Source organism: Diorhabda carinulata, chromosome 7 (assembly GCF_026250575.1).
Source record: "Diorhabda carinulata isolate Delta chromosome 7, icDioCari1.1, whole genome shotgun sequence".
Classification (NCBI taxonomy): domain Eukaryota; kingdom Metazoa; phylum Arthropoda; class Insecta; order Coleoptera; family Chrysomelidae; genus Diorhabda; species Diorhabda carinulata.
In genome coordinates this window covers 21,094,115-21,117,903 of record NC_079466.1, presented here as the reverse complement: position 1 = coordinate 21,117,903, position 23,789 = coordinate 21,094,115, and the positions used below count along the sequence as shown (strand labels likewise).

Sequence of the window (23,789 nt, the reverse complement as noted above, 5' to 3'; positions counted from 1 at the left end):
CTTGTGAAATCAGAACTGTAATTTTTTGTCTACGAATATATACAAAGAAAGTTAAATCGAGTGGAATTCATAGGTAAATCTGCGAGGTTTACGGACAAAACGGCTGGAGTCTTGCTATAAATGATTTTTTTGTAAATTTTTTCAATCTCTTCACCCAAATTTAGACACCTTTGGTTATGAAACGAATAAAATTTAGATGTTTTCTAGTAGTACTTACAGAATAGAATCTCTCTCGTTTATAATTGATGCAGCATATCTGGTGAGGTATTTGACGACATCTTTATGGCCATAGCGTGCAGCATGATGAAGCATCGTTTGTCCAGCTGCGTCTTTTGTCAGTAATGAATAGCCTTGGTTGTGTAATTGTCTAATCTATAGGATGTAAAATGAAGCTTTCCATTATTGTATTCATAAAATTAATTGAAAAGAAATGTATATAATCTTTAATTTAATCAGGGACCTGTTTCATAAAACAATAAATTTAGAATTATACAGAGTAGTTTTCTAGCACGTCAAAGTTTACGAGGGTGGATGAAACACCTGGTTTAAAACATGCAAACATACATTCCGCATCTGTTACTAATCAATTGTTCCAACTTAACAGGCACGGAATTCTAATCGGACACGGTTATCTAAAATGCTATCTCTATAGTACAGGTATCATGATTGAGAATGCCGATGGTGCATAGAGAAGGAATAAACTTCAGATCAAGCCTTACAGTTTGACGTCAAATGGTTCCAGCCAAGGTGCCTATTTAGCTTTTCAAAGGAATTTTTTGGTTGTAAGTGACCTCTGAAGTACTTTTAATACGTTATGGACAGTGTTTAATTGAGTATTGGATATAGTTGTATTTGAACTACAATATAAATCAATTTCATGTTAGATTTTAGATATTTACGTCTTCATTCTTTGAACTGATGTTCTTAAAATTATTTGATATAATCTTTTGTACAGAAGTTAGGAGACTATAATTGAGATTTTGGAACTAATTAGGGAATCAAAAAGTATCCTGCTGTGAGCTTTTACAAACTAACTTATAAAGTGAATAAGTGAGGAAAAAATATTGATATTTGATTTATTGTCCCATTGTAAGGACTTTACAGATAAAAAGATGTTTTCTATTAGATAAAACTCATCGGTGTTTTAGGTTTCTGTGTTTTTTCTGTAACCTGATGGTTTTTCTGTACTCCAATGGACGACGTCCTTAGCAGCTGTACTCGGCTTTATAATCTTTCACTTCGTCGATTCATTTTTTTTTGTTTCACAGAATTTAATTCTCTATCTACCCCAATAAAATTACTACAACAAGGCTCACCCTCTCTTTTCAGTATAATAGGAAAAATATCATGGTGAATATAAAAAACTTTTAGGTAATTTTTAGAATATAATTACATAGATATGTGAATATTTTTATCAATAAACTATTTTACAGAAACACCCAGCCATGACTTGTAATTTGATTCATCTAGATACTCGAAGAGGTATCTCTGTAAAGTAGTATCGCTAAAAATTCCAAATGGGGTCGAGAAACAAGAACTAAATGGCGGCTTCCCTGAAAAGGGCTTCGCAAGTGGGAAAGTTTAAACTTGCTGCTTCGATCCATTTTATTATAGTAAAGCTACAACCACCATTCAGAACCACCAATTTTTTTGGATAAATGTCTAAAAAACTTTTAGAATATAATTACATAGATATGTGAATATTTTTATCAATAAACTATTTTACAGAAACACCCAGCTAAGACTTGTAATTTGATTCATTTAAATACTCGAAGAGGTATCTCTGTAAAAGGGCTTCGCAAGTGGGAAAGAACGAGTGAGTCTCAATAAGGAATATCAGTATGAAAAAAACTCAAATTGCTGTTAGACTTAATTGATTATATCAAAAGCCATCTCACAAACTCTCAAAAAAGATTGTAAGATTTGAAACGCGTTGGCAAATTCGTTGTGCGGTTCATGAGTTCTGGGCATCATAGAGTAATAGAGTAAATCTCAATAAGCAAGTTTAAACTTGCTGCTTCGATCCATTTTATTATAGTAGAGCTACAACCACCATTCAGAACCACCAATTTTTTTGATTAATGTCTCAAAGAAAGTTTTGCGTTGTTATGAAAGATGGATTGAAAGCAACACAAATAAAAAAAAGCAGTATAGAGGCTGTTGACGGTGACTTGTGTCCATAATTTTCAACAATTGAAAATTTAACTAAGTTGTTTCGCTGAGGATGAAAATCATTAGGAGATGATCCCCGTACGGAAGGTCCTGTGTTGTGACTATTCCAAAAAACATTAAATTCGTAGAAAATTCTTAATGAAAATCGCCCAAAATCACTCAGAAATCTACCTCCACAGAAATAAATTGAAAGGTTTATAGTTTACTTTCCATTAATAATTACCTGCGGGTTCGTGCCGGCTTACGAAACATTTTTTTAAAAATTTTTTCTCTTTTAGAAATTGTTTTTTTTTCAAATGTTGTCTATACAAATTCCAGTTTCTTTGTTTCAAATGTCTGTTCATACTTTATGGACGTATTATTATCTTTAATCCTCATGAATTCCAAAAATAAGAAAGTCAATAAAAAATAAAATTCAGTATTGGCATTAGTAGCAACATGAACAAAAATCGTGACCTCTGAAGACGATAACTTGGTTATCGAAACGCGCGTCAGACAGTATAATTGTTAGTGTTGGTGTAGTGGTGGTATAAACAGTATTTTCACTAAAAATAGTGACGTTTTGAATTTCAGAATAAACCATATGAGTTTAAATTATTATGATAGGGTATATGGACATTGGATTCACGATCTTGGGATCGAATATATTCATAAGAAAAAGGATTTCTGTGTGCGCGAAAAGTTTATAATGAAGTTTATATGAAAAAAAAGCGACCTAAGTAAAAGCTGCTGGGAATAAGGTGAAGAATCAATTTAAGATGTCAAATAGTACGGTTCCAATTAAACAAGTGTCTTCGGTGCCACTTTGAACATCAAAATTAAAATTTGAATACAGAAATATATTCCTCGTTAATAAGTAATGGGGGTTTACGTTTAACTTTTTTTCGTTCAGCCATGTAACTGCAACGTTCCATAAGTTGGTGTTTCGACCCAGTGTGCATTGTGTAGAATGTTCTGAGCGATTTTTAGAACTTTTTCACAAGGATCAAGAAAGTGTAATCCGATCAATGTAACGTATTATGAAACTATGGTCTTTTACTATGATCCGATGAGATTCCATGAAGGAGAGCGTGTATCAAAAAAGGAAAACTCACGAAAAGCACCAAAAAATTATGGAAACAATATTTTTCGGACTGCAAGGGTATCCTATTCATTGACTTTAAGGAATCAACTAGATATTAGCGTGACTTACTAAGGCAGTAGTACCAAAAAATTATTGAAAAAAGGCGCGGTAAAATCAGTCAAAGTATCCACAATGCTTTTATAGTGGTATAGAAGCTTTAGTCGGGCGTTCTGTGTATATAAAGGGAGAATATATTAGAAAATATTTCAATTTATGACCATTCTAAGTTAGGTTAAGAACTAATTATTAAGGTGATTTAGTTGATATTGTTGAAGAATGAAAAGTCTGAAATTTGATATCAATCTATTTTATAGAGAAAATAAACGATCTTACCGTTCGTAGATCACCCTTTTTGGCAGCAATGATCAAATTCTCATTTGGTTTTTCTCCCAAGTAGCTGCAAAAAACCAAAATAAACAGAGAATTTTTATGGAATACAAATAATAGGAACGATAATGTCAAAGAACCTTACCTATAAGCATTGTACGAATCTTGATTCAAACCAAACAATCTCTCAGTGATGCTGCATGCACAATCCTTATTAGTGTGAGAATATAAATTTAAAACAACGTTTTAAGTGAAGATGATTTATTAGAAAAGTGGATTCGAAATTATAAACAAGGAAAATATTTTTCTTATTAATCATTTATAAATGTATTCAAAGAATGTACTTTCTATGTCTGTTATCATTATTATTTGGTATTTGAGATTTTTGTATTGAAAAATTATGCTAGAAAATTGAGGATAACTGGCATGTTAAAAAACTTTATTGAACTTATATTTTCGATAACTTAAATCGAGCTATTCTCTAATAGGATTCTAAATGTCATGAATTCTCAAATTTGTGAAATACAATATCTGTCTATCTTCATTATCCGAATGAAAAACTCTGTTAACAAGATTCAGACAGTCTAAATTCTTTTATCACTATCAATTTCTTCGGCATAGCAAGTAGCAGTTGCGTTCATTTTTATTAATTATTCTCTACATATACTCGAAGTTTCCAGGATTTCAGTAAAACCTTTGATAGTGTCTGATAATAAACGCAGTTTTCTGTTCTGTACTCTACAACATATACACGACTGCATCTTCATGAAGGGTATCATCCTGAAAGCTCTCGATATGACATTGTCATTGCCATCAGCCTAGGATGTAGAACGTGTACAACGCGATAGATCAGCGTTAACGTAGAGAAGACCTGAACGGTGTTTTTGAAAAAGAGTATGAGGATACCAGAAGACAACCTGGACATCGCGAAATCACTTGAACCCCCAAGGCTAAATACTAGAGAGTCATCGTGGATCAAGAGCTGATGCTCAAGGACCACGTCGACTATATTTGATTCACTCATTGGAAGACGTTCCAACTTATAGCTCAGACCCAAGGCTCATCCCATCACAGTCATCGTCATCCATATCATAAGGAGCTCAAGTAGGAGGAGCGCAATAGGTCTTGGACGATATCATCATTTAGACAGTCTAAATCCTTTTTTCACTATCAGTTTCTTTGGGATAGCAAGTAGCAGTTGCGAAATTTCTAGGAGAACCGGTCATGGACGATATCGACAGAAGAATATTTGAAGAGCTGGCAATCGACTATACAAGGGGAGATTACGCTAGGCAGATAACATCTGGACGATAACCAGCAGAGGAGACAATAAGGAGTAGAAAGGAAGATGGGGAACTAAATATTAGAAACAACTTTGCCTGTATAAGGTCGTTACATGTCGTACAAGTCGGTTAAGCATTTGCCTTTCTAGAGGCTGCGAATAAAACGCAACGAGAACCTCGAAATTGAGAAAAAAAAGTGCAAGACAATACCTGGAAGTAAAAGAGGATAGTCAGACCACAATGGAATTCAGACGAATGCGCAGAAAATTTATACGAATATGCAACTGATTTTGCTATGTACAACATCCCGATAACATTTTTTTATTTTACTTTTAACAACATTCGATACCTCACATGGTAACGGTGATTTTGAAATTATTTCCCCTTAAGTGTTGATATCACGATAGCGGTAAATTATATGGACACAAAAATTTATATTTTTCATTGTTAGCTTACTCAAAGGGTGAGATCGGTGAAGTATCTTATTAGGTACTAATTTTTCACTTAAATTCTGTCATTTGTCTATTAATGTATCAACGATTTACATTCTTTGTTTCTAAGATTAGAGTGATTCAATAACAAACTGATAAAACAAGGATTTAAGCATAGTTTTTTTTGGAATATTTCCAGAAAATTATAATAATTCTACAATTATTAATCATGAAAAATATTTTCCTCGGATAAGCATAGAGAAATGGTGAGGAAAAAATTGAATGTCTTCACCATCTAAGGAGATAGTTGAAGACCAAAATTATAGTTCTCTGAATGAGAACACTGCAGATCCATAAATACTGTACTATGGTGCACATATTTAATATTTGTTATAACTACTTCTGTCACTTTTTCACCAGTTAAATTGTTTATTTAACTTAATATCTAAATATCCATAATAAAAGTTGTGGAACAGGGATAAGAACCAAAAATTTTTATAGTGATAAATCTGTTGATAAAAAATATATTACAATATATATCTTTTAAGCCGGCATCGTCCAAAATCATTTCGCGGCGAAACAAATTCACATACACCGTGTGGTTCTTATATAATTAGTGAATCACTATCATGAAATTTGCGGTAAATGTGAAGGGGCGCCTACCTCCAGGTACTAGCTAACGCGTAGAGAGTAGAAGCTCTGGGTACATCTTCTACGAAGTTGCGGGCGCGAATAGCTTCTACAAGTTGTACTGATCTGGAGACAAGGGATAGAAGAGGAAACGGCAGGGTACTAAACCACGTTAAAAGCGTTTTGTAAGACATTCCAATGATGAAAGAGCGAAATTTTCGCCTTTTATAAGTAAAAAATTAAGAATATTTCTGTTTTTTCTTTCCTTATCTATGGGTTTAAGGATAGAAAGATGGTGACTCGTACCGAAAGAAGGATTGAAACAGGTTAATTAATGAAATTTTCACTAGGAGCTAAACAGCCCCTGTAGGAGATTTCCTCTGCAACTAAACTTAAGTGTAAGAACTAGAATTATGGAAAGATTCAGAGCAGAGCAGGTCTTTTGCGAGGGGTAGTTCATTTTTTGATTCATCTTGATTCTGTGGAATAATTGAAACAAATAATTTGGTAACAGGAGATCCCAACACAGTACTTTTGAAGTTTAAGTATATTAGAGGTTAATTTTAACTTTGTATTGGTTATGGTAAAGACAAGCATTAATTTAGGATCTAAGTCAGAACCATAATAATAAATAAAATAGTTGATCCAGCTTCTTTGTTTGAAATTTGTACATCAAATAATATAGGATATTTCCAGCTATTTTTCAGTTGATACTGTTTGTTTAATACCACCATACTTACCTATTTTTAGTTGTTTTTATTATTTTTAAGCTATATTCTTTGAAAATAGTTTATTTTCTGTAGCCCGTTCTGAGTTACTATAATTTTATAAATTTTGGTTTGTAAGTTTTGTAAAATGACTGAACGGTATATTTTTTGGTTTTACTAGAAATATAATGGACTTTATTATGTCAAATGAATTAGCCCAACTTTCTTTTTATTCAAAAAATCCCTGAGAATATATAGGGTGTTCCCGGATTGCAAAAAATTCGGATTTTTCTCATACGATCTGAAAGCAAACTCACATTAACAAATTAAGTCGTGGTAGCTTATTTGACTAGATGGAAAATAGTTATAAATTGTATTTTAATACCTTCAGTAAGTATTACAAATAATTACAACTTATTACTAATTTTTTCAGAATGTTTCTTTATGGCGAACGGTTTTCTTGTACTACGATCTAAAAATCTACATATTCCCTGAAACATAAATTTTATCGAGTTAAACAAAGAGTACCTTTTTGTTAAAAAATCGATTGAAAAATTCATTTTAGCTATCTTTAGATTGTACAGGTTGTCCTTGTAAAAGTGACGGATTGTCAACAATTGGGCATAAGCCGCCCTTGGTCTATAGATAGTACTGTAGAATTAATAATCTGTCAAACATACTAAATTGACAAACGTAATTATCCATTGAAAATTCTAAATATTCAAATGCGTAATTTACAAAATATACTTGAATATAACATCTACTTCCGAATTTTTTGCATCAATTCTTTTATTTCATGTTTGCAAAATTAACGATTCTGAGGTTCCAATAAATGTTGCTGTTTATTGACAGTTATAAAGGAGTGTTGATTATAGAATGCAATGTTTATATTAGGTGATGTGCGTAGGAGTCAGCGAGAACCGTCATATCACAAAACCCTTATAATAAACTCAATACTTCAGTCGAGTTATCTCTAAAAATAATCATGAATACGCATTAATTCGTATAAAGTTTATACGAATAATCGAAATACGATTTTATATGAATGTTGGAAAGTACCCATTGATTACTGGATTTTATCATAAAATGAATCATACAAAATCATTTAAATAATTTTCAATACTTCATTTTCTGAGACTACTTCAAAGATATTGTACAAAATTCTTATAATAATAATAAAGCTGGCATTCTAATGTAGGTAGTACATTTTGAAATGTAGCAACTACGAGGAAAGTGATTTTTAATTTATTGTATTGTATAGTTTAATATATGTATTTAGCAGAATCAAACTTTCAACAATCAATTATCTATTGTCGGACATTTTACACAGTATCGTAATTATTTGTAATACTTTACTTTTAATAGAAACATTGACTAAGAAAAGTCGATTCACAAAAATGTAACATCAAATTCCAAGTGTGAAACGTGGATCAAGTTGAATGAATCAGACCAACACCATCTACTGAAAATTAACTATTTCTAATTTAGCTTTTCATTGGCTCCTGGTGAGGTGGCGTATTTTTCAGACTGCAACTCGTTTGATTGGAAATTTTGACTGGATAATTAAATGTTCTCTTTCATCTTGAAAGGTTTTAGAGTATTCGATATGTCGATTGATGACAAACCTCGCTCTGGACGTCCATCAACTGCCTGGTGACTGGTTCTTCCACCATGACAACGCACCTGCACACTCAGCCATCACTGTTAGCCAGTTTTTGGATAAAAATAACATGGTTCCGCTGCCCCACGCTTTTTACTCGCCTGATCTGGCTCCGTGCGACTTTTTCTTGTTTCCAAGCTTAGAAAGGGGCATGAAAGGACGGCGATTTGGAAATCTTTCGAACAGAGGAAGCACCGCTGGGACAAATGTATTACTTTTAATCGAGAGTATTTTGTAGAGGATGAGGTTGTTTTGTAAATATTTGTAAATATATAGTATTTAAAAAATAATTCCGGTTATTTTTGTTGTTTTGCTATAGAAAATTTAGACTGGATAATTCTCTAGAATGTTCTTTTTCCTATTGAAAGGATTTAGTTTCTAATGCAGTCATATTGCTCCAGACTATTGGAAAAACGTTTTTCATTGTTAGTTTAATGATAGTTGTGTGAATAAGGATGAAGGATTTTCATCCATTTTCCTTGCAAAATAACGTGCAGAGAAAGGAAACAGTCAATTACTATATGGGAATCCCTGCTACTTTACTCTATTATTTGAGATTGTGCGAATTCTCGAATATAGGATTTATTTTTTATTTATGTTCATTCGCCTGTTTGAGAATGAAAAATAACTTAATACAGGGTGTCACTAAATTCGACCTATCAGAATAGGGAACTTTGTCCGCAAACGCATTCTTTCCAAGATACAGGGTGTTGAAGTTTTAAAAATAAAACGATTTTTTATCGATAAATTTCAAATTGTGTGATCGATTGTTATTGAAACTTTTTGACGATTATCAGGTTGATAAACTACTTGTTCTACATGAATAGATAATCTGTAATCCATTTTGTAAATTTTTCATTAATTTATTTTGCAACACTTTCAATATTCTATTCAATATTCTAAGTCAAAGTGAATTTGAATTTATTTGTAAAACTTAGACGCCCTGTATCTTGGAAATGATACGTTTGTGGACATAATTCCCGACAGGCATAATTTGACCCAAGGAATTTCCCCTAGAGCGTTGGCAGTCGAATTTAGGTACACCCTGTATCTGAATCAGATTATTCAAATATATATACTATTTCTAGAATCGTCCAATCTTTTATCTAGTTATCTGCTTCTTGAAAATGAAATATACATTGAAATGCGATTTTCTGAATTTCTTCAAGCATTAGATAAGCTTTTTATCGAACTTCCTTACGGAAATTTTTGAACTCCAAAGATTAGGTAGAGTGCATCTTATTTATTTCATCATTCGGGTAAACTTTTCCTAGATTTGACAACTATTTTTGAACTTTAACTTCCTAAGAATCCATTTTATGACACTGTGAATTGGCAAATTCGCTTTATGGAAAATTCACATTTTCTTTTCTTGAATATTGAATAGAAAGACCATTTCAAATTCCCCGCTTCTTGAATCATATTCGTGCTTCAGAGAGTTATGTCATGATAACCCGTGTTGGTCGAGTAGACGCGTGTTCAGAATGAATAACCGATTCAAGAAAGAGTTTTTTTGTAGTACGAATGTGGGTTACGAAATTGTGCTTCAAATATCCAAAAAAAATTCCGAATTCGCCGCTACTAAATCGTTCAACAGTGTGAAAGACGTACCAGAAATTCTTGAAAATGGGCTCTGTTATCGACACGCTGCCTTCTGGACGACCTGTATTTGTAACAACTAACACAAATATGGACACAGTGGCGCTGGCGTTAGTTGGGCTGTAGTGCGGCTATTGACTTCAAATATCGAGTTAACTACCCGCGTCGCTTCCACGCACTTCGCGAGGATGATTTCGATCGCATAATGGAATTTTGCAAGTGTGGAAGCAGTCAGGATGATCCGCACTTCGAGCATTCCATTTTGTGGTCGGATGAAGTAACTCTTAAACTGAACAGTACGGTCAATCGGCCTAACTGCATGTGCTGGAACGACCAGACTTCTCACATCTTCATTGAAAAAGAATAAAAGCTGCCTGGGGAAAAAGTTATCTGGAAATAGTTGGATATTCACGTAGGCAAATGGACAAGGATCCAACAATCGCAAACATCCCTCAATTCATGCAGGAGGAAACTTCGTTGCACTACGCGTTATATGTGCGGGAGTACCTTAATGTTCATTTTGGAGAATGGATAGGCAGACCTGACAACCTGTGATCTCTTCCCGTGGGGCCCTCTCAAGGACCGCTTTTTTGCAATAGGAACACGCAGCTTTTCCTTTCTCCGAATTGCAATTGCAGAAGAATTCAAAACTCTTCGCGATCAGATTGACATGCTTCGCCTCACTATTGAGAAACGTTGCCGAAAATGCATTGATTAATATGGGCATGAATATGAACACAATTCCTTTTGAAATTTCTTTTAATAAATTCATTTTGTCGCTGCATTCTTGTCTCTTATACAGACCTCTGCATATGCCTGTTACTGCGCAAAAAATTCCTCCCTCTTAATCCGGCAGCTCTTTGAAGAATCTAAAGAGGTCTGAAATAAAGATTGAGGTAGATTCCGGGAGCCCTAATGAATTTCTTCGACACCTTAAGAATTAAAAATGCTGCTCTTTAGAGTTTTTTCATAGATTAGCTCTTTCCTTTTAAATTATAAGAGTTCTATATTCCTAATTTTAATCACTATGATGATATGAGGGTAAATTTAAAAAAAAATCATTATGCTTCAACTTGCTTATTTATTAATCTAATGGAATTTAACTCCATAAAACTGGTCCCACATTGTATTCTACTACTTCTATGCTTCTAAAAAGACATAACGTAATCATGATTACTAACAATTTCTTCTTGTTTATAAACCAAGTCTCGTATTTTCTCAGTTAAATTATCAAACAGGTTTTTTTTCTGAAAAAAAATGAGCATTGGAACTTATAATTTAGTTTGATATAACTAAATAAATGTGTGAAACAACTTGATCCAATTTTTCAGAGGTGTAAAGGACTGAAACATAATTACTAACGAAGTATTGGTAATACGAGACAAGAACTAGTGAAGATAATCATTAGATTTGGGTGAGTGGCAAGAGAATACCGAATTGGAAAGCAATCGGGAAGAAACTATATAAAAGTGGAGGAAGAAACAGAAGTTAAAGACCTTTCAAAACATAATTTTAGTATCAACCATTTAGGTGCAAAGATGAAATAAATGGTTTAATCGAGTATGAAGGGAATCTTGAAGTACTACTATCAATTATTTAGAAGAAATAGAAACCTGAGTATAATAAATGAAATTTTGAACTTGAGTGATCACATTCGAGATGGTAACCAGAGTGATAAACGTATGGGAAGAGAAAAAACTGAAATGATTTAACGAGTCAAGATAAAGATATTGAAACTAAAAATATTACCAGTAAGAGAAAAGAAGACTTAGAAAATACAAATACAATGGATACTATTTGGGTAGAGAAGCAGGGGCAGATTTGTAGAGATAGAATAGAGAACGATTGAGAGTACTGGGGGTTGTAGATCCGAAGATAAAATACCAGGCGCAAAAGTAAAGTATTGATCTAAAAACTCTGGAAAGCGTTAGATATCATGTTAAGGATAAAGTCTCGTGTAGATTGGATGCGTATGCGTGACGTACGGCGTAACACAATGCCACACAGGGTTACGCATATGTCAACGCTTACGCAATCGAGATGAGTACGCAATGCAGGCTCTGCGTGTCTAACTACGGTGGTAATATTCTATTTTACTGTTTTCGGTGCTTATGTTATTCACGATGTCCAACACAGATTGGATAAATGGACCTAGTAGTTCATTTAACGAGGAAGAAGCGATTACTACTAATATGGCTTAATAGTGAGTGCAAAAAGAAAATGGATCCATGATATAAATAAAATAAGAAAAACACTTAGTGAAGATGATAATCTTTGCCTTCGGTTCGAATCTTATGAGGATCGCTTTTACTTGTATGTGGAAAAGTTGTTTTGAAGAATGATTTAGTGGCACATTTTTGTACTTTTTACTTTTTGATTGTAGATACATTCATATTTACCCACAAATTCAATTATTCTTTCCTTATTATCGCTAATCATTATCAAAATTCCACTACGATATGTGCCGTTTCATAAAAAAATACAATGCACAGCAAAGGTACGTGAGTTCGGCATCACGACCATTGAATACAACATCATCAACATTGATGTTCTAAATTGCGGCGTAGTCACGCAGCCTGTTTATTTCTTAGGAGCTGCGTACTAGGTCGGTGCGCAATCGCAAACGATGTATCCTATCTTGTACAGTTCCATGCGTTAAACTCAATGCACATCGACGCTTACGCATCCGGTCTGCACCATCTTGATGATGATGTAGTAGTAATTAGTAGTTGAAGAATTCTCATCCTTACCTCAAACCTATTGATAACAGTCAACAGTATTCGAGAAAAAAGCTCTAGAATAGAAGAACATATTCAGAGTTTTAAGTATGGAAAGTCTCAATTATCTAAAACTAGCTTGGACGAATTTTTATAAATTTCTCGGACGTGGTTCATAACTGCGCCTCGAAGTCTTCCATCAATTCTTCTTATCTCCTCAGTTATGTTGTTCTTTAGCTCATCCAGTGTGAGAAGGTTGTTTAGATACACTTTAGACTTTAAGTAGGCCTATAAGAAACAATCTGGAGCCGTTAAGTCAGGAGAACGTGCTGGCCAGGCAAGGTCTTTTCAGCATGTAAAGGTTTCTCGGGCAACTGCATTGGTTGTTCTGCACACCAATATCGAAAGTTTTATTTATCAACAAAGCTCGATAAATACAGTGGCGCGTTAAAATGTGTCACATTCCAATGCCGTACCCGTTATTTCCAGAAAAATTAAAGATCTGACAACAATGTGAGGACCTTTAAAATATGAGCTATATTCCAAATTAGGTAATAAGGAAATTTGGCGAAAAACTAACTACTGGTTTTGATATAATGGACACCTTCCATACACTGGAAATATTTAATTAAAATATTGAAAATTAATAACTACGAATTACCCAAGCAAACGTTAACAACCGTAACAGATTGTCTTATGTGTCCGTAAAAATGTTTCCAAAAAATTAGATCAAAATTTCGAATGTACTTACATCAAAAAAAAAATAATTTTAGCTCCTCATAGTGAATGCATGATGCCTAAATACAAGCATAGTAGCCAATAAATGCGAAGCATACTTTCAGGGACTATAAATAGTTTATTAAAAGAAAATTGATTCTTTTCTTCACTTGTACACACACATTTATATCAAGTTTTCATTGTAGGTGGGCCAGGGGCGGTGCAAAAGAATTAGCCTCTATATTTTTGATAACATCTAACCCATTAAAAAGAACATACGTTAATAAAATTGTATTTCTTTTGTGTGAGTATGAGTTATTGTTGTATTAAATTGGAATTTCTGGAACCGTTTACACTACCACTACACCAAAACTCACAATTGCACTGTCTGACGTGCGTTTCGATAACCAACTTATCGTCTTCAGAGACTGAAAGTAAACTGAAGGCAGTGTAATTGTGACTGTTGGTTTAGTGGTGGTGTAAACAATGTATCACGTCATGGTGAAAATGTTTTACTTGTTATAATATTCCCAGTGAGAATATAACATTGATTATTCCGTCACCCTACACAGTTTCTCCCAAGAAGGCAGTCTCACCGAATCTTTTTATGGGAATTTGGCAAGATCACAAGAAGTTCAGTTATTAACTCGCTGAAAAACTTGATAGCTACGTTTGATAACAGGTGTATTACGTACAACACCAGAAGAAACTCTGTGATTTAGGAGAGTAATCATTAAAAAATGTGCTAGTCTTCAGCAGCTGAATCGAAATCCAATTTTCTAAGATTGCGTTTACCAAATCTTGTTACAAACAAATCGAGAACTACAAAAGCCTCCTTTGCCAGATTTAGAGCCTAAATCTCCTGCTTCCATATTGTTTTTTCCTTCAATACACTCACACCCTACCATGGAGAATAAAAAGTACCAGGTCATTTCTTTCGACAAACCATATTTTATTTGAAGCATTGTTCTGTCAGATATTTTCGAATCTAAAGACGGTCTAGATTTCGCCATTACCACACCCAATTTCTAAATATGTGTTTAAAACTTCTTCAGCCGGATTTCTCACCTGAATTATATTACTTTACAGTCACAGATCCTTTCTGCTTGTTTCAAACTATATAAAAAATTTACACTCGAATCCCCTGGCAAACTAAAATCAATCGAGAACCATAACTTTTAGAAGCGCACAACAACGAAACGGTTTTTTCTGGATCATCCTCCACATTGGAATGTAAGGAAACGGAAGGTAGATCTGATTGTTAACGAAACTACAAATAATCCTATTAGGGATTGTATGGGCGAGAACAATCGATGTCAAAACAACAATGGTACATAACCTAAATGGAAAGTCAAATGGAAGACATCTACAAACAAGCTACGCACTGTGGGGCACTGTGAAAGCGTGGTTATTGTTACCCAAACATCGTAGCAACGAGGTCCTACTAACTCGTCTCTGGCTTAGCCAGATGCGATTAACCCATAGACACCTATTCGATAATAAACCAGAACCCAAATGTGCGAACTGCAAATTAACAGTAAAACACATAATCGCAGACTGTCTTTCGTAGAACTGGTAAAGATCATCATCCAATCTAGCACCAGGAATAATTTTTCTACCATTACATATGAAGTTAGGTATGATGAAGCAATTTTTCAAAGCGTTAGACAAGGACGGCGATTATTTTAAATTAATTTGTAGAAAATTTCATAAACTTATTGTAAAAAAATTGAAATATCGAATTTTAGAGGAAGAATTTCGTTTGGTACGCACCAAAATAAAAAAACAATGTGCAAATAGTGTATTACATAACGAGCACGGAAAGTGATATCCAAGACACAAGTGGGAATGTTTACGCATGAATCTGCATGCCTCTGTAATCGGTAAAAAAATTCATAGTAATATTATTGTCTAACAATTTGTAAAATGTAAGTGGGGTTATAGTTTGCGATAATTTTTTGAACAGTTTGCAGGTTTTCTGGTCCGTTCCGTAATGCTTCTGATTCTAATGAAGCCTTAAAAAACAAAATTTACTTGGTTAGCCTATAACTTATCAAACCTTGTACTTCTACACACTTCCAGAGTCTATGGAACTCTGAACTTGGAAGAGATAACTCGTCAGAAGGTTGTATACTAAATGCTTTTCGGGCAGATTTATATCCGACAGTAGAATTTATGTTAGGGTTGTTTCCATAAATTTAGTAAAATACTTTCGATTATTCTTTATAAAATGATATTTTAGGAAGTGTTCTACCAAAAAATGTGGCGAATGTCAATAACGAACTATACGACACCAGCTTTAGAACAAAATGCATTAGATGCCTTTGATGATGATCCCACAACAAGCATACGCAAAATCTACTACAACTATTCGTAGGATTCTCCAGGAGCAACTTCTTCACCTCTTCCACATCCAGAAATAAGTGTATGGGTTCATTTGCATGGTCACCACGTTCCCCTAAATGAAATATTCTGGATTCAACTTTTTGGAGATATCTTAAAAGCTTCCATTGGCAGAATCTTTGAATGCTCTTCCACGTTCAAAATGGCGTAGACTATAGAAGTGTGTAGAAGTGCAAGGTGTCATTTATTATAGTTTTATTTAGAATGTCTCTTTATGGTGAACGGTTTCCTTGGAATGTACAACGATCTAAAAATCTACACCTTCTAAACCATAATTTTTATCGAATTGAACAAAAGTCATTTTTGCTAACATTAGATTGTACAGGTTGTCCTTGTAAATGTTACGGATTTTTAACCATTAGATATAAGCCCCTGGCCTTCAGATAGTAGTTTAGAATTATTTATTCCGTCAAACACGCTATATAGACGTACGTAATCAATCATTAAAAATTCATGATGTTCGCTTCAATAATTTAGAAAATATACTTTCTGATTTCGCAACTTTGAAGGCCTATAACTCGGAAACGCTTGGTTGTATTATAAAGTTTTTCGTATTTCACAGCATTATTTTGCATGAAGTCCTGGAACATCCTGTATAATACGAGTTTTTGACCTTTTTCTATCTAATATGTTATACAGATGGATACTAATTTTATAAAAAACGATAATGTCTGCATGTAAAATTGATTGTTTAATATTTAATTCTGCAAAATCAATCGTATAAACTATACGGCATTCAGAGGAATAGAAAAAATAAAACAAACGGTGCAAACCATACTTTATTCATAATACATGCTAACAAGATGTCTGATTGAAAAATATCGAGCAATAAAAAGTCCAATTTGTACCGATAATCCTATTCATGCAGACAGCGAAAATATATTTGATTTTACAAAAAAAAACTTTTCAGATTATTCGTAGGTGTTTGCTATAATTTTATCTAAGTAAATATATTCAAGTTCCTAAAAGTGCATGGTCCCTTAAAGTGATAAAAATGGAAAGCAAATATGATAAACCCTTGATTCAGTCTCATTCGGATTAAGCGAATAAAAGCTCAATATTATACAATGTGAGTTTAGGTTATTACCGTTCTGACATGAATAATTCATTTATACTACATTATTTTGGGGTGCTAACTAATTTTACCTGAATGAAAGCAATAAAAATAAGATAAATACATATTGATGAATCACCTACAACCTGTTGAGTAACACTGAGTGCTTAATATATTTGTCAATTTCCTGCAATCGCATTATATCTCTATAAAAATAGGATTAAAAGGCAAAGAACAGTTTTTAAATTTAAGGATTCATAGTTAAAAATCGGTATCGGTTCAGCTCGTCCTGAAGGACCCTGTTTATTATAAACATTTAAAGAAGTTATCGAACCAAACTGCTAATAAAGTTCTACTGGTCAGGTAAGTGTAAAAGTTTATCATTTTTCTAACCTAACCTAATCTAACCGCCTCTAAATGTAACAACAAAGGCAACCAAAAGACTCTAAAGAATGTAGTTGCATTCATTCAACACTTCACCTCGAAAGATGTTAAAAATTTATTTCATACTAACAGTGTCCAAGTGCAAAATAGTGGCTCTGATCACAAAGCGTTGGACGGGGCCTAATTGGCGCCAAGTTCAAATTGTGTCGCGCCTAATTTGTGTATTTAATCGACACACAACGTGCTAACTAGTTTTTGAATATTATTAAACTGTAAAAAGAGAAATTCTATCTCAGTCTTATCCCTTTAATACCGATTTTGAACTTTTAAACGTAGAAAATAATCGCCAAAATTTCCCGAAACTTCCTGAATGACCAATTAGATATCAATTACTCTTCTTTACTGAATATATTTTGTTAGAGAGTTTTATTTGTTTAAATTACTCAGAAATGAAAAATATTTGTTTCCTTGTAGGAAATGTATCATCGTTCAAATGATTATTTAAGCTATAATAACCTAATCTAACCTAAAATAAAAAACGAATTATGTGTTTCGATCTTCGGTATATTTGTTCACTTTGTGCAAATTTGTTTAAAACGTTACATGTTGGCTTTATCAAACATTAGTAAAATGGTCACTGAATAAGAAGTTTTTAACAAAAAGCAGTTCTGAGTAATTCAAACAAAAATAGTAATTTATATCTAACTGGTCATTGAGAATGTTTCCTGAATTTTTGGAGATTAGTTTTCAAGTTCAAAATCTATATTAAATGAATAGGATTGAGATAGAATTTGTCTTTTTACAGTTCAATAATATCTAAAAGAAGTTGGCATGTTATGTGCTAGATAAATAGACAATTTCGTTGTAAATTAGATACTTAACAATTTAAATTTGGCGCCAATTAAGCAAACGCGTAGGTCGCTACTTAAGAATCGAACCTATTAGTTAGGCAACTATCCATTTCATTGGTATACGTCATTTCAACAACCAATTGAACCTCTTTGTCATGCTTTTTTGTCAGCCAATTAGACCCCGACCTCTCCGGTAACTTCCGATCTTCCTCACGCATAGTTTTTCAAAAATTCTATTCCATAAATTCTTATTTTCCTTCAATTCCTTTTAACCTTACCAGAAAACACGTACTGGCATTGTTTATAACCTTAAAACATGTATATGTGTCTGTAAAATGACATCATTAGCTTTATTCGCTGAGCAGTTAGAAATTATCAGAAATTGCCCGACGCATGGGCACTGGCGTTCGCCGAATTAAAATTTACCATTGCTGATAAATAGACAGGCGTTAACAGAACAAAATAGTAGTTGGAAACCGTTTTTTGACAGTCAGAAAAATCCGCGGATTCCTAGGAAATTTTGAGTTAGAGATCAGCGCACTTGAATAATAATTAGAAAGATTTTGCTTCATTGGGACTTCAAATAGACTTCAAAAGTAGGGATCCTCCATTGGATTGGGGTGTTGCATACGATTCAACAACTCAGTTTCACTCGTGCGTCGATCTTGTTATCAGAATAAAGTCTACGGACGTAGAAAACTTTTTGCACGAAACTCGCGAGTAAAGTAACTTTTTTCACTCGTCAAACCGTCCTACTCGTGAAAAAAAGTATTTTAGACAGCATTACTCTGTGACGCCGTATTGTTATTGCTTTCAATCAGGTAATTTGATTCGCCCGCTGATCGAATGTACTAGTCACTACTGCATTTGGCAACGTACAGCATTTAAAAAGCGAAGCAATTCGAACAGATACACGGATATTGAAATAATATAGAGTAGATACTTTGAATAAATTAATGGAAGTTTCGAATTAGAGACAACCAAATGAAACTTTAAGGCACAATCCAATGTACAAGATAAATCGATTGGTTATAGATAAAATTTCTACAGCAAAGTTCAAAACACGAAGGATCGATTAGAAACTGTTGTTATACATTGTTTTCTCCAACATATGTCAGTGGTTATTTACCAGAAGAAGGAGTATTTATTATTTATACTATTTAGTTCCACTTTTGGGATCACAATTGGATAATTGAGTATTTAGTTATTAGAATTTGTCGAGTTTATTTTAACCAGAAGAACTGACATTTCATTGATTGGGAATCCTCTGTACCTAATCTCATAATTTTCGAGAAATGTTTTTTAGTGTTCAATTTTCTTCCCACAGAAATGTATTTTATTTGAAGAGCAATTTAAAGGTGTTTTTTTGAGAAAATAAAAACAAATTTTTAGAAAATGTTTATTTGAAACGAAAACCTGCTACTCGTTTTCATTTTTATATACAAAGTGTTCATAAAGTAACTTGCGAATTTTTCGATTGTAAAGTTTATGAAAAAAAAATGGGAACAAAAGTTTTTTCAAGTAAACCGAGCTGTAAAGTTGGTTTGGGCGTTTAATAAAGCAACATATAGACAAGATATGATACGAAATCAATACAAAAAAAATTTAGAGGGATTTCAAGAAAATAGTGGGATGATACGGTATAAGAAAAAATGTTTCTAAATCGTCTTGGTTGTAGGTTTCTTCCGGTTTTTTTTTTTATAATTTTTAACATAAAACTTTGACGTTTCGACTACTTTCAGTCTTTATCAAACTATATTTATTTTGAGCGTCAATTTGAACATTGAATTTTGTTTTAAAACATATAACAAATTTATCAGACCGCAATTCTTAACTAACTGATCGTAAACGATGAATACATAAGTGTTCGAAAGCTTGGAATATATTAGAGTTAGTACACTTGTGTTCAATTTTGTCACAATCCCACTACGAAAACGCTCTTATGTAATGAAAATAGTGGGAGAAATCAAAAAGTTCGAGAATCCAAATTTCTTTAAGACATTAGTTTATAGTTTTTCAAAATAAATATTAAAAAATCAAAAAGGGCAACTTGTTCTACGATAAAGTGCTTTTTAAACAGTTGATTTGTCAATGAATTGATCATAAATGAAATACTGTAGTCTTCCTCGCGAATTGAGAAGAAAAATAATTGCTTTCAAAAAACCATGGACTTTTCTGCGTTAATTTGCACATTTCTCGAAAACTTGGAGGCTAAGTAAAATACAAATAATTTAAATTGTAGATTTAAACTTCTAGACAGAGACAGATGTTTTCGTTTAGCTGCAATTAGCATTTGAACATGAAAAATGAAGAGATTTTAATCCCTTCAATCTCCCTATTATTTCCAATATGAGACTAGAGATGGATGAAAAGAAAAGCGTGAAAATATACTGAAGTTTTAAAAATAAATATGAGGCAACATGTATTATAAGAGAAAATAGAACAAATCGAGTATATATCGATATTTGGTAAATTAAATGGGACAAATAAGCAATGTATGTGTCTTTAAAACTGATAGTGTAGCCATCAAATGAATAAACTTACGAAAGTTTTGTTTGTTTCTTATTCAAAAGCTCTATAATGTCGTGCTTAATTTGAGCTATTTATTGCCTCTTAATACCACCCTGATGAATGTTTGCGTACTAATTCAAACATTTGGCGATTGAAAAATACTCTAATTACATTATAAGTTTCAACCGACTTCAATCAAGGGTTTAGTGTACAAATGTGTGAGAGCTAAAACTATATTTATGTACCTTCTTATTTTCACACTGGCATCTGAGGAAACTCTCGCCAACTGTTGATTGTCTATAGGAAAATTTTCTACTGGACTATTCGGGAAGTCTTCTTGGGAGTCTTCCGCATTTTTTGGCGAAAGAGGCGGTTGATCGCTGGGAGAATCAAGATCGTCTTCTTTGCTGTAAACATGGCGACATAAGACATCGTTTTAATGCCTATAATGATACATACGTAATAATATGAATAAATACTGCAATCGAAATCAATTTCGTATATTCAGGCTTGAAATTAATTAACTATTTAGTCGTTAGGATACTGTGGATAAAAAATATACAGAAAGGGTAGCTTGGAACATTAAAAGGAAGGAAGTAACTAGATTTAGACATCCAACGGCGGATATTACATACTTTGAACACATGATGATATATTAAATAACAATTGAAGGAAATCTGGATATACCATATCGAAATATGTAGAAGTAACTGTAAATTTAGCATTCCAACAACAAAAAAACACAATCCAAAATGATCCTATCCGTGGTAAATTCACTAAAGTAGGGGTTTTTGATTTTCTTAGCGTCTATGACTTTTAAATCTATCTGGAAACGGAAATATCTTGAAATTTAAATACTATTTTTATTTTCAGCACGTCACAATTTGTAAATAAGCTAAATTGTCATAAGAATGATTCTAATTATGCATGATAACCTCACTTATAGCTTCCAAAAGCTCTTCAAAGTCCAACTGAATGTTTATCTAGATAATTACTCAATATTAAAATGAAATAAGCCAACTCGAAATAGACATAATTTTTCTGAATGAGGGTTGCTACTTAAGTTTAGAGATAGACAAATAAAAATAAATATTTACAATTGGATATGGATTAATTGTTTTCCCAAATATTCTTCATTAAGATAAATACACTTTTTCATGCATTTGAACTAATTTTCGAAGCATTTTTTTCCATTTCCATTGAGGTATATTCAAAACATGTTATTTGGACGCGTCAACCGCTTCTTCAAGTGTACAAAATCTGTGGAAACAAGAAATAACAAGGACTCTACGACGAATGACCCATTAATTCGATGTTTTGGCTGTATAAAAAAGTTTTTTTTTCAATGATTCGTGTTCTGCGATCGGTTTCCCTTATTTTTTCGTATACTTTTGGCAAATAAATGCTGGCGTTTAGTAGTATTCGAAAGCTCGGAAAATGTATTGAAAATAGTCCACTTTGGTGTTTTAATACCACGTTCCCAATAAGAAAATGCTCATAATAAAGCAGGCAAAGATTTCGTTACAGGTCACGCGAACCTCTTTTTGACAGCCAAATTTTCATGCATTATTGAATCAATCACAGAAACGAGTACAAAGAACAAGGTAATGATAACAATTTTTATTTTGTTTGGCACATGTAAGTGAAGAATCTAATGGAATGTTTTCAATGAATTGATAACCTCTCCCAAAATCATAAAATATTAACAACAAATCGTTAAGGCATCAAAATAACACTGCTACAACCTACTCTGAAACAGACCGCTAGATCATACATCAAACAGCTTCGAGGGCGTTCAATTTTCGTTTTTAATTAAATCTAGCTCGGCTGGATTGATAATAAATCTCAAAACGGTTGTTATATGACTCAATCTAATCTCGTTTCTTGTTCTGACTCACCTAATTCGCATTTCTGGAATGTTGTAAGGAGTTTGATGATTTGATGTTGGCGATGGATTAGCAGTTTCATCTTCAGGCGTAGGTGGGACTGTTTCATCACCGCATTCGAGTATGTACAGGTTTTCACTACAAATATCAAAAACGTAATGCAGACTTTCCTGTGCTTTATCGATTCGGAAAAATCGTTCGGCTGTACATGCTGGAAAAAATTGAAAATCAAAATCCGTGAATAATAAATAATTAGCTAGTTTGATAGTGTCTACAATATAGTTATATAATTTTTCTTCTTTATTGGGTTTTCTACGATGGGTTGATTACTGAACTTTTTCGTAACGTTACGAACAGTTATCTTTCATCGTGCTGGTTTTCAAGCGGTATATTACAACATTATTATCTTCGTTCAACTTTCCCTTCACTAATATCTTCCGAATTTTTCAGGAAATAATCATGGTGATTGTTCCAAAAGTGAACTTTAACACTCTTTAGTTTTCTCTTATATGTACAGGATGAACAATGTATAGATGCATAGATATTACCACTGTACAGTGAAACAACCCTTTAATTAGTTTTTGATTAATCAGTTAAGTGCCTACAGTCTTTCTTTTGTGTTCAACACTAAACTCATTCATCAGACGAAGCGAGCAGTTCACTTAATCAACTTTTTATTTTTCCTCTCTTCCTGTACACATAAATCTCGTTCAGCTAATTTCAATGTACATCACAACAATTTTCATTGGAATAGAATTTGAGATAACTGTTGATAGTATAGGTATCTTCTAGTTTTTCATTTATAACCACTCAAATCAACACTAAACACTGCAAATGTAGCAATAATTGGCATGATCACTTGTCTCCATATCCCAATGATAGCAAATGTAAAGGATTTGTTCACCTTTTTCACAGATGCAATATTTGTATTGAACAACAGCTGCTGTTGATGTACCTTGCGCGTGTTTTTACTTTTCCATTGTCCTAGAAACCGTTTGATATTGCTTTTCACTATCTGTCTGTAAAATTTGAGAAAGCGTCCAATTACTCCATTCGTTCTTCGAGCCGACCGTCCTACACCAACAACACAACATATCAACTTGTATCACCACCATCCCTGGTAGGTCCGAAGCATAATTAAAAATAGAAAACACCTGGACATGTAAATTATTTATCCTATTGTTCTTTGTGCATTTGGATTTAGTTTAGCCTGACAGTAGAAAGCGTTCGATGTTTTTTCGTCGTCTTTTGTCGGTTTTCAATTCCTCTATCCATGGAACTACTCAAATCTTCGATAACATCTACAAGAGTTTGGTATTTATTGCCTTAGTGAT

General features: G+C 33.2%; 1 protein-coding gene across 8 annotated transcripts in view; it reads right to left on the bottom strand.

Moving 5' to 3' along the window:
• The window catches only part of LOC130896862 (eye-specific diacylglycerol kinase), a 257,836-nt gene that overhangs the window by 3,048 nt on the left and 230,999 nt on the right, over window positions 1-23,789 (bottom strand). For 7 of the 8 annotated variants that reach the window (XM_057805221.1, XM_057805220.1, XM_057805222.1 and 4 more), the window contains 5 exons: window positions 22,468-22,666; window positions 20,815-20,976; window positions 3,768-3,818; window positions 3,629-3,692; window positions 218-372 (listed from right to left, as the gene is read on the bottom strand). In XM_057805221.1, coding sequence (XP_057661204.1) covers window positions 218-372; window positions 3,629-3,692; window positions 3,768-3,818; window positions 20,815-20,976; window positions 22,468-22,666 — 631 coding nt within the window. Of the gene's footprint in view, window positions 1-217; window positions 373-3,628; window positions 3,693-3,767; window positions 3,819-10,993; window positions 11,180-20,814; window positions 20,977-22,467; window positions 22,667-23,789 lie in introns of those variants that run through there. The other variant, XM_057805227.1, reaches the window with a different exon arrangement.